Source organism: Heteronotia binoei, chromosome 14, assembly GCF_032191835.1.
Source record: "Heteronotia binoei isolate CCM8104 ecotype False Entrance Well chromosome 14, APGP_CSIRO_Hbin_v1, whole genome shotgun sequence".
Lineage (NCBI taxonomy): Eukaryota > Metazoa > Chordata > Lepidosauria > Squamata > Gekkonidae > Heteronotia > Heteronotia binoei.
In genome coordinates, this window is record NC_083236.1 from 46,470,182 (window position 1) to 46,482,717 (window position 12,536).

The 12,536-nt window shown below is 49.4% G+C and overlaps 1 protein-coding gene across 1 annotated transcript; it reads right to left on the reverse strand.

The window, feature by feature from the left end:
• Positions 1 to 496: 496 nt before the first annotated feature.
• On the reverse strand, positions 497 to 11,940 carry LOC132582547 (C-signal-like). Its single transcript, XM_060254168.1, has 6 exons — positions 11,617 to 11,940; positions 5,800 to 5,851; positions 4,165 to 4,352; positions 2,440 to 2,598; positions 2,033 to 2,143; positions 497 to 1,175 (listed from the first exon to the last, which is right to left on the reverse strand). Exons 1-6 carry the CDS (start codon positions 11,758 to 11,760, stop codon positions 1,062 to 1,064), a joined length of 768 nt encoding a protein of 255 aa, XP_060110151.1. The 5' UTR covers positions 11,761 to 11,940; the 3' UTR covers positions 497 to 1,061.
• Between the last annotated feature and the right edge of the window lie 596 nt (positions 11,941 to 12,536).

A 12,536-nucleotide genomic window follows, 5' to 3' on the forward strand; every position in this document is an offset into this window, starting at 1 on the left:
ATAAGTAAACAATAATGAGAGAGATGGATCACTGGTTTGTCCTGGTATAAGAGTGGCATTGTCAGCTTGGAGCGTTCTTGCAGATTTGGGGGTGGAGTCTGGAGGACAGCAGCGTTTGGGGAGAGGAAGTGGCTCAGTGGGGATATAATGTCACTCTAGGAGTAATGCTTCTCCTAAACTCCATGGTATACGATGCAGTCCACCCTCTAAAGCTGCCATTTCCTCCAGGGAAACATCTACCTTGAAGAGCTCAGTCTTGAGGTGGGCAACTCTAAGGGAAGCTTCATTTGTCCATATGCTTAGTTTTGACTGGATCTTGCCCATTCTCTTTGTCATTGCGGAACGGATAAGGTGAGTTTCATGTTCTTGACAAACAAAGGGGAAATAATTTCTGCAACTAATCCAAACCAGAAAAGGAAACTAAACAAAAACAGAGAGAGAATCTCAACAGAAAATGCAACAAACCATAAAAAGACAACCAGCTGATTAAGAAACATTGAGGGCTTTAAACTTTTATCATACAACAAAACAAAAGGTCTTCATGTGTGATAGTACTGTACGTTGCAATACATAAATTCCAGATTCTGAAAAAACACACAATCCAACTGTCCAAAAGGCTGTGAGCTACAAGCATAACAGCATGATGAAATATGAACTCAAAGCTCTTTGTAAAACCACAAATGGCCCACATCTAGCAACAGATTCATAAAAAGCATACCTAGCAAATTACAGAACAATATCATGGCTGTTAAAAATAAGTCTCATAACTTTATCAGAAATTGTATTTCCAGAGGTTCAGACAGTCAGGAAGGAAGTCACTTGGGAGTCCTTTCAGGCAAGAACAAAAATCAAACCTATACCAAAAGTTATGATTCACTTCAGCAAAGACTTTGATCCAATCATACCACTTTTTTAGTTCCATCCTAGTATAAATTTGTTGGTTTGTATTTTTTCCCAAGTGTTTGAGGAACAAAATCATGTTCTCTGGAGTCTTCTGTCTGCAGGGGCTACTGAGGGCTGGAGGAGTTGAGGTCAGCCCTGGATTTCTGACCAGAATCCCCTCACCATGGGAGCCTCTTCCCTTCCCAATCCAGAAAAGCTCCTGTTTCTGATGAGGATACATTAGCAAGGACTTGGAGGATGCCTTGAACACTGCACTCTACAGCCAAAGGTGCCTTGAGGGAAGAAAAGGAAGAGTTAATGTCCTGAGGGGAAATTTTAAGGCTGGTCCAGCCTGTTCAATGAATGTAATGTAGAGGGTGCTTATTTGCCTCATTTATGGTCTACTTTTATCATTGAGACTCAAGATGGATTACAAAACTTTTAACGCATTGATGAAAAAAATGCAAGAAGAATGCTATGCTACATTCAATAAACTATTGAATAAAATGTCTAAAAAATTCACAGATATTAAAACTACAATCCTCTTCCCTTGACAAGAATGACCTGTGCAATTCTGTCACTGCAGGTGGGGGCTTTCCTGAATGAATGCTTTGCCAGATTTTTAAAAATCTGCCTAGAAAAAATGTAGATGTCAGAGGAGGAGGAAGAGGAAGAGGATTTATACCCCACCCTTCACTCTGAGTCTCATAACAGCTTACAGTCAACTTCCCTTCCTCTCCCCACAACAGACACCCTATGAGGTAGCTGGGGTTGAGAGAGAGAGCTCTTGAGAGAACAGCTCTGAGAGAACTGTGACTGACCCAAAGTTACCCAGCTGGCTGCATGTGAAGAAGTGGGGAATCAAACCCAGCTCTCCAGATTAGAGTCCGTTGCTCCTAACCAGTACACCAAAGTGTAGGTGGAGGTTTTGAGGATGTTGCATCACTTATAGGAATCTCTACATCTTAACCATAGAGACAGAGGAATTTCCTATAATGTCTCCACCAATCCTATTTTCTGCCTCATTTTTTTCTCCCATTCCTCAAATCATCAAGGGAAGACAGCGGGGTTGAGGGATTAATGAGCATATGGCGAATCTACCCTCATGGGCTTTCTAGGGTTATAGCACCCCTCCTCATAGCCGACATACCTTTTCTGTTCCCATGTCTGTTTTCACCCAGCCAGGATGGATGGTAGTGCACAAGATCCCGTCTCCTTTCAGTTCCTTTGCCATGCATACAGTAATCATATTCAATGCAGCCTGTAAAATGAAACCAGCCTTTGAAGAAGCACTTTTGTTCAAGGCTTCCATTCAAGGTTTCCGAGTATCAAACTGATCAAAAGGTACTAGCACTGAGAACTGGCAGGTTGCTTGGTTGGGTAAGTCCTGGGCTTTCACACAATGACGGAATGCCTGTTTCTTCCAAAGACCAGGGCTTTTTTGAGAAGGAATGCACAGGAACACCGGGAGTGGGGGGGGGGGGGGCCTAATAAGCAAAAGAGTTCCTGCTGGGCTTTTTCTAAAAAAAAAAAAAAAAAGCCCTGCCAAAGACTTACCTTGCTTGCACGGTATGCCAACATAGGATCCAACATAACCTCAAAGCCCCTTTCAATGGAGCCCAGTTTGGAAGTTATATTGATGATGGCTGCCTTCTGGCAGCTCATTCCCTCTGCTGCTGTCTCTCTGGCTGCCTTCTTCAGTAATGGCAGGCATTCCTATACGACAGATAAAGTAGCAGACCATAGAAATCAGGAATCTGAGTTTGGATCATTCATATACCTCCTGGCCAATGCTCCCTCTAAGCTGCAGAGCCTTCGGCCTTGTGAGCAAAAATTCTACTTTTTGAGCTGCTGGTGTAAAAGATGTGGCTACTGCATATATTAGTTTGCTCTGGGGCTATTTTTCCTGAGCTAAGACAAAAATGTGTGAACTGGAGGCTAAAAAACTGTGAGCTAGCTCACACTAACTCAGCTTAAAGGAAACACTGCTCCCGGCTATTAGTGGTGCATACGTTTGTAATGCAAAGCCATATATCATCCCTGCCACTGTTTTTGCAGACTGAAGCATGACTTTATGCACTTTTTTTTTTTTTGCTTTCTTGCTAGTTGGCTGGCTTTCTCATTGGGAGCAAGAACCAAATTTCCCTGCCACACCTACACAGCCATACCATGCAGCTTAGCATACTGACCTACACACACCACATGCTTGGAGGTCCATACAAGACTACATCTCCCTGCCCTGATATGATCATAGAATCATAGAGTTGGAAGGGACCTCCAGGGTCATCTAGTCCAACCCCCTGCACAATGCAGGAAACTCACAAATACTTCTCCCTAAATTCACAGGATCCACATTGCTGCCAGATGGCCATCTAGCCTCTGTTTAAAAATCTCCAAGGAAAGAGAGCCCGCCGCCACCTCCTGAGGAAGCCTGTTCCACTGAGGAACTACTCTAACGGTCAGGAAGTTCTTCCTAATCTTGAGCTGAAACTCTTTTGATTTAATTTCAAAATGATGCACACTTAGAACATGCACAGGGGGACTTGTGATAAGAACTTAAGAGAAAGGGTATGTTGAACACACAAGAAGGTCAAGAATTATATTCAAAAAATGATGGCAGCATATTGCTAACACTGCACTCCTCAGAACCTTATAGGTTCTTCACTTCAGGATGCAAACTCCAGCTTTCATCTTACATTTCTCCAAATGGAAGATGTCTGTACGATTCATTCTGTACAGGTCAGGAAGAGTCAGGGATGCCCTCTTTCCTGGACTGCTGTGCTTGGGCTTATGCTACCTTGCCATCTAAAAAGGATGGGGGAAAGTTGAAAATAGACTCACAGATATTATGGCGAAAAAGAAAAAGAAAAGTATATTATTTGGAGAGTGTAACAGGCATAGCAGCATATTTGGATATCAAGATAAACTTCAAAAACTGAAAAAAACCAAAAATTTCAGTAATACATTATTGTCATACACACTATAACCAGTATTCCCTCCAAGATGAGTTAGTGTGAGATAACTCACAATTTTATAGCCTCTGGCTCACACATTTTTGTCTTCGCTCAGAAAAAAATGATCCCAAAACAAACTAATTCATGCAGTAGCCAAATCACTCGCTCACACGACTTTAATGCCAGTAGCTCATTAAGTAGATTTTTTGCTCACAAGACTCCACAGCTTAGAGGGAACAATGATTATAACGTATTAACACTGGACCAAATCAGACACATTTAAACAATAAATAATGCTCTGCAACACAGAGGAAGAAATTCTTCTCACCTTAACCACAAGAATGGGCCCTACGACATTGGTGTTGAACACGGATAGCATTTCTTCCGGTTGCACAGTTTCTAAGGAGCCATAAGAGTTTACTCCAGCATTGTTGATGAGAACATTCAGGCCTCTGCCATTTAGAAGGGACTCCACCACCGCCACAGAAGCCTTCACACTGGTCTGGTCTTCCACCTCTGTTGGGCAGACAGGCAAGCAGATGAGATGGGAATCAGGCAGGAAGTGAAAAGCTCAGTGTGGCATAGTGCTCACAGTGCTGACTTTGGATAGCTGCCTATGTAAGAAACCCACGTTCAGCTGACACGTATGTTACAATCTGAATTTTGGTGCAAATGCATTTTCCTATAAATGGCAAAGTATACATCTAGAGCACGGGTGGCCAAAATGTGGCTAGGGAGCCACGTGTGCCTCTTTCACACATATTATGTGGCTCTTAAAACCAACCACCACGTCAGCTGGCTTGAAAAAGGCATTTTTATCTTTAAATCATCTCCAAACCAGCTGGCAGCTTGGAGAATGCATTTAAAGTTGCTTTCTTACCACCTCCACCTCCCCCATCTATTTAATTTCTTTCCACCTTCCCTTCCTCCCTTTCTGTCTTGAAGATCTCATTCTATGTGGCTCTTACATTTAGCAAATTTGGCCACCCCTGATCTAGAGCAAGAGTGTCCAACAGGAACGTTCTGCGCTACCAATAGATCATTGGCTGCTGCAGAGTAGCTCTTACACCTTCTAGAAGATCCCAGAAAAGATTGTCAAAAGATTTGCTCTAGGATTTTTTGAAAGCTTTTATTTGTTAGGCTTTTTCTCTGTGCTGCTTAACCCATGGCTACATTTCTGGTATTCCTCATGTCCTGTTTCCAAGATGGAACAATGCCTGGTAATGTTCTTGGGAGGGGCGACACAACTCAGTGGTAGAGCACCTGCTTGGCATGCAGAAGGTCCCAGGTTCAATCCCCGGCATCTCTAGTTAAAAGATTTGTTAACATGCACATATCCTCTGTTAGGATATGAAAGCCCTCTGCCTGAGACCCTGGAGAGCTGCTGTCAATCTGAGTAGATACTGACTTTGATGGACTGATGGTCTGATTCAGTATATGGCTACTTCCAGGGCTTTTTCCCCATATAAAAAAAAGCCCAGCAGGAACTCATTTGCATATTAGGCCACACACTCAGGGGCTTTTTGAGCAGGAACGCAGTTCCAGCTTGCCTGGCACCAGGGGGTGTGGCCTAATATGCAAATGAGTTCCTGTTGGACTTTTTCTACAAAAAAGCCCTGTGTGAAACAATGCTGATGTCAAAGGGCGTGGCCTAATAAGCAAATGAGTTCCTGCTGGACCTTTTCTACAAAAAAAAGCCCTGCACACCCCATGATGCCAAGTCAGCCGGAACTGCGTTCCTTTGTGTTCCTGCTCAGAAAAAGCCTTGGCTACTTCATGTGTTCATGCTGAGGGATGAGTAGCTTTGGATATTTTATCATTATACAGATTTAGCTCTCACTAAAGAAAAAGGATGGCAACCCCTGACCTAGAGCCATCAAAGCCCATTTGTCCTGCAATAGACAGGGTCACATTTTGGACTGTGTCCCTTCTGGAAAACGATGGGAAGCGAGATATTCCATACCTAACTGAACCACATGAATCCTGGAGTGTTTATCAGCCAGATCACGCAGGGCCTGGAATTGGAGACAAAAAGGTGACTGAGACAAGACTAGTATATCAAATGGACACAAATTACTTGCGATTGTTGTAGGACCAAGAAGTTTGCTTGCTCCTGTTCCATGTTATGGCCCTTGGGGGTAGGGTGGCCAGACCGTCCCGGTCTCCCGGGACATTCCCGGATCTGGCCACCCAATCCCGGATCCCGGGCTGCCTATACCGGGACCATTAAAGGTCCCGGTTTAGGCAGCCCCGGAGCCGGTGGGCCGCGGGCGCGGGCGGGGAAGGCGGGGAGTGAGGGAGGGAGCGTCCCTGCGCCTGCGCAGGGCCCCTGCGCACGCGCAGGGACGCTCCCACCCTCACTCCCCGCCTTCCCCGCCCGCGCGCGGGGCCCGGCGGCAGTGGTGGAGGCCTCTCCATGGCCTCCGCTGGTCGCTGGAAGCTCTCCAGAGACTCTGGAGGGCCTCCAGCGACCAGCGGAGGCCGCGGAGAGGCCGCGGGGCACCCGGCGCTGGTCCCGGAAGGCCTTCCAGAGCCTCTGGAAGGCCTTCGGGGACCAGCGCCGGCCAGCGAAGGCTTCCCCGCGGCCTCCGCTGGTCCCTGGAGGCCCTCCAGAGTCTCTGGAGGGCCTCCAGGGACCAGCGGAGGCCGCGGGGAAGCCGCGGGGCACCCGGCGCTGGTCCCGGAAGGCCTTCCAGAGGCTCTGGAAGGCCTTCCGGGACCAGCGCCGGCCAGCGAAGGCTTCCCCGCGGCCTCCGCTGGTCCGTGGAGGCCCTCCAGAGTCTCTGGAGGGCCTCCAGGGACCAGCGGAGGCCGCGGGGAAGCCGCGGGGCACCCGGCGCTGGTCCCGGAAGGCCTTCCAGAGCCTCTGGAAGGCCTTCAGGGACCAGCGCCGGCCAGCGAAGGCTTCCCCGCGGCCTCCGCTGGTCCCTGGAGGCCCTCCAGAGTCTCTGGAGGGCCTCCAGGGACCAGCGGAGGCCGCGGGGAAGCCGCGGGGCACCCGGCGCTGGTCCCGGAAGGCCTTCCAGAGGCTCTGGAAGGCCTTCCGGGACCAGCGCCGGCCAGCGAAGGCTTCCCCGCAGCCTCCGCTGGTCCCTGGAGGCCCTCCAGAGTCTCTGGAGGGCCTCCAGGGACCAGCGGAGGCCGCGGGGAAGCCGCGGGGCACCCGGCGCTGGTCCCGGAAGGCCTTCCAGAGCCTCTGGAAGGCCTTCCGGGACCAGCGCCGGCCAGCGAAGGCTTCCCCGCGGCCTCCGCTGGTCCCTGGAGGCCCTCCAGAGTCTCTGGAGGGCCTCCAGGGACCAGCGGAGGCCGCAGGGAAGCCGCGGAGCAGCCGGCGCTGGTCCCTGGAGGCCTCCAGAGGCCAGCGCCGGTAGCGGAGAGGCCCGGCGCTGGTCCCTGGAGGCCTCCAGAGGCCAGCCCCGGCAGCTCCCTCCCTCCCTCGTCGCGAGGGCCGCCGCCGCCGCTGGATCCGCCGCCCTGGAATAAGGTAAGGGGGCCGAAAGCGGGGGGGGGGCGGGGGGCGGCCTTCCTTTCTTCCCTCCCTCCTCCCTTCCTTCCTTCCTTTCTTCCTTCCTTCCTTCCTTCCCTCACTCCCTTCCCTTCCTTCCTTCCCTCCCTCCCTCCCTCCTCCCTTTCTTCCTTCCTTCCCTCACTCCCTTCCCTTCCTTCCTTCCTTCCCTCCTCCCTCCCTTCCTTTCTTCCTTCCTTCCCTCCCTCCCTTGCCTTCCTTCCTTCCCTCCCTCCTCCCTTCCTTTCTTCCTTCCTTCCTTCCTTCCCTCCCTCCCCCCTTCCTTCCTTCCCTCCCTCCCTCCCTCCCCCTTCCTTCCTTCCCTCCCTCCCTCCCCCTTCCTTCCTTCCTTCCCTCCTTCCTTCCTTCCTTCCTTCCTTCCTTCCTTCCTTCCTTCCTTCCTTCCTTCCTTCCTTCCCTCCCTTCCTTCCTCCCTTCCCTCCCTTCCTTCCTTCCTTCCCTCCCTCCCTTCTTCCTTTCTTCCCTTCTTCCCTTTCTCCCTTCCTTCCTTCCTTCCCTCCCTCCCTCCTTATGTTGTTATGTGATGCAGAGTGTTGGACTGGATGGGCCACTGGCCTGATCCAACAGGGCTTCTCTTATGTTCTTATGTGACGCAGAGTGTTGGACTGGATGGGCCACTGGCCTGATCCAACAGGGCTTCTCTTATGTTCTTATGTGATGCAGAGTGTTGGACTGGATGGGCCACTGGCCTGATCCAACAGGGCTTCTCTTATGTTCTTATGTGACGCAGAGTGTTGGACTGGATGGGCCACTGGCCTGATCCAACAGGGCTTCTCTTATGTTCTTATGTGACGCAGAGTGTTGGACTGGATGGGCCACTGGCCTGATCCAACAGGGCTTCTCTTATGTTGTTATGTGATGCAGAGTGTTGGACTGGATGGGCCACTGGCCTGATCCAACAGGGCTTCTCTTATGTTGTTATGTGACGCAGAGTGTTGGACTGGATGGGCCACTGGCCTGATCCAACAGGGCTTCTCTTATGTTGTTATGTGATGCAGAGTGTTGGACTGGATGGGCCACTGGCCTGATCCAACAGGGCTTCTCTTATGTTGTTATGTGATGCAGAGTGTTGGACTGGATGGGCCACTGGCCTGATCCAACAGGGCTTCTCTTATGTTATTATGTGACGCAGAGTGTTGGACTGGAGGGGCCACTGGCCTGATCCAACAGGGCTTCTCTTATGTGACAATACTGACTTTGGTGGACCCAAGCACTGATTCAGTGTAAGGGAGCTTTGTGTTTGTGTCTTCTAGTGCAATTTTGTTCTCAGATCCTGTATTTACTTCATCAGTATATGGGATAAGGCACTTTCTCAACTGTGCTGCATAATGCAGCCTATTTATTTTGTCCTGTTGGCTCTATCTGCGCCACCTTCATCACTTTCGGGGTGTGGATCCCCCAGTGGAGTGGTCTCCCGACTCCCTCCGCCGGCTGTTTCTGATAGCCCTGCGCCCCCTCTTTCATTTGATATGTGTCCCGTGCGGGTGCCACCCTCCCGCCGGGAGATGCCGCAAAATGAGCCCCCTTGAGGCTTATGGCGGCAGGGCTCGGGGGAAGCGAGCTAGACTGCTGTTCTTTTGAGGGGTTATAGAGTGTTTCGAGCCCGTCCCTGTGGCATCGGTCCCATCATTGTGGGGCCCAGGGGGCCGGCGCAGCGGCACGCTGAAGCAGCCTGTCGGTCACTTCCAGGTTCCTGTCCTGCATCTTGACCGGTGTTATTAGTGACAGGCTGCTTCGGCGTGCCGCTGCGCCGGCCCCCTTGGTCCCACAACGATGGGACCGATGCCACAGGGACGGGCTCGAAACACTCTATAACCCCTCAAAAGAACAGCAGTCTAGCTCGCTTCCCCCGAGCCCTGCCGCCATAAGCCTCAAGGGGGCTCATTTTGCGGCATCTCCCGGCGGGAGGGTGGCACCCGCACGGGACACATATCAAATGAAAGAGGGGGCGCAGGGCTATCAGAAACAGTCAGCGGAGGGAGTCGGGAGACCACCCCACTGGGGGATCCACACCCCGAAAGTGATGAAGGTGGCGCAGATAGAGCCAACAGAGCCAACAGGACAAAATAAATAGGCTGCATTATGCAGCACAGTTGAGAAAGTGCCTTATCCCATATACTGATGAAGTATATACAGGATTTGAGAACAAAATTGTTTCCGGCGGTGATATTTGGGGGATTTTTGGGGACGTCACAGGAAGTGCTGTGAAGTCACTTCCTGTTTCCGGCAGGTGACGCGGGGGAAATGATGTCACAGGAAGTGATGCCACTTCCTGTTTCCGGTGGTGGCATGACATCACCGGAAGTGACGTCACCGGAAGTGACGTCACTTCCTGTTTCCGGCGGCGCGCGCGCTTTGCGCGCGCACACCCCCCCCCCCCCACCCACCCCCCAGTGTCCCTGGCTGGCCTTCAGACATTATGGTCACCCTACTTGGGGGACTGTATTCCCAAAAGCAAAAACGTCAGGTTGGGTTTTTTTTAATTTCATATTGTTTAATGTAGTAATTGCCCTGACCTGGATGTCCCAGTCTCATCAGACAAGGGTAGCCCAATCTCATCAGACCTCAGAAGCTAAGTAGAGTCAGCTCTGGTTTGTATTTGGATGAGAGACAACCAAGGAAGACCAGGGTCACTATGCAGAGGCAGGCAATGGCAAACCACCTCTGAATGCCCCTTGCCTTGAAAAAAGGGTTACCATAAGTCAGCTGTGACTTGGCAGCACTTTTCCACCATCAATGTAATTAGGTGGCCATCAGGGTTGCCAACTCCTGGTTGAGAAATACCTCATCTTGGGGGTAGAACCTGGGGAGGGTGGGCTTTGGAGAGGGGAGGGGCCTCAGTGCTGTATAATGCCATACAGTCTATCCTCCAAACTGTCAGTTTTCTCCAGTGAAGCTGATCTGTGTAGTCTGGCTGTCAGAATTTTGAGAGATCTCTAGGTCGCACCTAGAGGTTGGCAACCCAACATTCCCTCTTGCAACCCTTCTCTTCTGTTAGGATGAAATTTTCTCATCTTCATCCTTCTTCCCCAATTTGAACCAACAGAAGAAAGCCTCCCTGCACTAGAAGGTATGAAAGGCAATACATATTTCTATTTCTAATGTTCCTCTGCCCTATACAATTGGGCTACAATTCTTGGGGACTGTACCCCATAGAAAGACTGCCTTTTTGATGGTCCATTATAATTCTCCCTTACATAAATGGCACACAGAGATGTAGTAATGTTTCCTTTTTAAAATCTGTTCACATACATGAACTCTGTGTGACATTACTTTGTTTTATTTATTACAGCCAACACCAAACTTACTTCCTGGTATCCAGTGAAAAGCTAAAGGATTGCCTGAGAAAACTTAAAGGCTTCAGACAGCAAATCACAATTTGCCCACCTATATTATTCTTATAAAAGAATGTATCTGGCTAACGCCCAGAAGCTGGAAGATTTCCAACAAAAAACACTCCAAACCCGTAAGCCAATATGACTGGGGAAAACACAGTGCACAAAAATGCTAATCAGGGATGAACCACTGCTGTGTGAACATGGGCTAAATGTTTTGGTTGGACAGTGCGCCTGTCAGGCACATAAATGCTGATCCAGTCACTCCCCTTTGATGTCCCGCTATTACCCCTTGCCTTCTAGAGAAAATGGACCCCTACAGATAGCACAGGGGAAATGCCAACTGAAAGCACAGTGCAAACATAGACATTGGGGCACCAAGGAAACCACAGCTGGATCAAGTTTGGGCCTGCAAATGGGAGGTGATTTGTTTGCTTTATATAACATTCTGAGCTTAATGAATGGATGTATTTGGGTTTAAAATAGTTACATCTGAATACATACCCTTAAACCAATCCATTTTCCCCCAGTTGCCAATGAAATTGCACACAATGCAGACAACATGACCAGGTTTCCCCTCTTCCTGGAGGGGAAAAAGCAATCATGATGCTCTGAAACACTTCCTTTTGCTGTTCCAGCCAGACATACGCTGTCAGCCGGCGGAGCCATCCTTTCACGGTGCTCTCTCTCTCCCAGATTAACTGGACTTTGAGCCCTGACTGGGTAAATATGAATCAGTGACGCTGTAAGTTCAAACCTGCAGATTCTGAGCATCATCATAGTAACCAGAGACTTTGTTTTGTGACTAAATGAAGCCTAAAAGGGCTTACAGGGTCACTGAGGAACTCTGACTGCACCAGAATACATTGACCAAGATACCCTATGCACTCCCCACTTGCACCATTCCCTTTCTACAGACCTTTCCTTGGGGTCCAGCAGGATTCCGGCAAGTTGCAAAGATGTGCTTCGGAGGATCTGTCATCTCCAAAAGCTGCCGCACCATTTCTAGCCCAATTCCCCGGCTGGATCCTGTCAGCAGGACGCTGTCAGCCAGCGGAGCCATCCTTTCACGGTGCTCTCTCTCTCCCAGATTAACTGGACTTTGAGCCCTGACTGGGTAAATATGAATCAGTGACGCTCAATCAGAAGGGTGTGCCCTTTTAAATACACCTGTTTGCAGCTTTGCCTCCTCTGGTTCTTACACCAGCACCTTGCACACTGGAGAGCTGGGCTAGCCCAACGATTTATGTGAATTTGCTATAAGAGGAAATGTTGTTCCTGGTATGGTGAAACTGAAGAGAGGGAGGGAAGACAGGAGGCCCTGACATTCATGTTGTATGCATAAAGTTCATTCTCTGGCCATCTGGGTAAGAAGAACTTGGATCTGCTTCAGATTCTGGAGAGTGATTGCCAGGCAAAGGAGACAGTGCTGGCCAGGGCTACGTGGCATATCGCCCGAGTTGGCATAACGCAGCTCTGAACTCGACAAGACACTGTTTTCTTAATTAGTGAACAAATGAAATGAATATTCAGTAAGAAGTCATCAGATCTGAAGAGGACCTGGAAACAATTTTTTTACCTCAGGGAAGTGTAGCTGACAAGCTGCCACTCCATTCTGGGCTCTCTCCTGCACCAATCAAAAGTGCTAATTCTGAATTTCTCACATTTTCTCCCTTCTTGGCAATTAATGATTATCATGGCTTGTGTATATGTCGATCCATGTTACCAGCATTTATGTATTTCTATTTTGTATAACGGTGGATTTTTCAGAACACACATGGTTCCTTTTATTTTCTGTCATAAAACACTTCTCTTTAATGAGATGACAGCATATGCTCT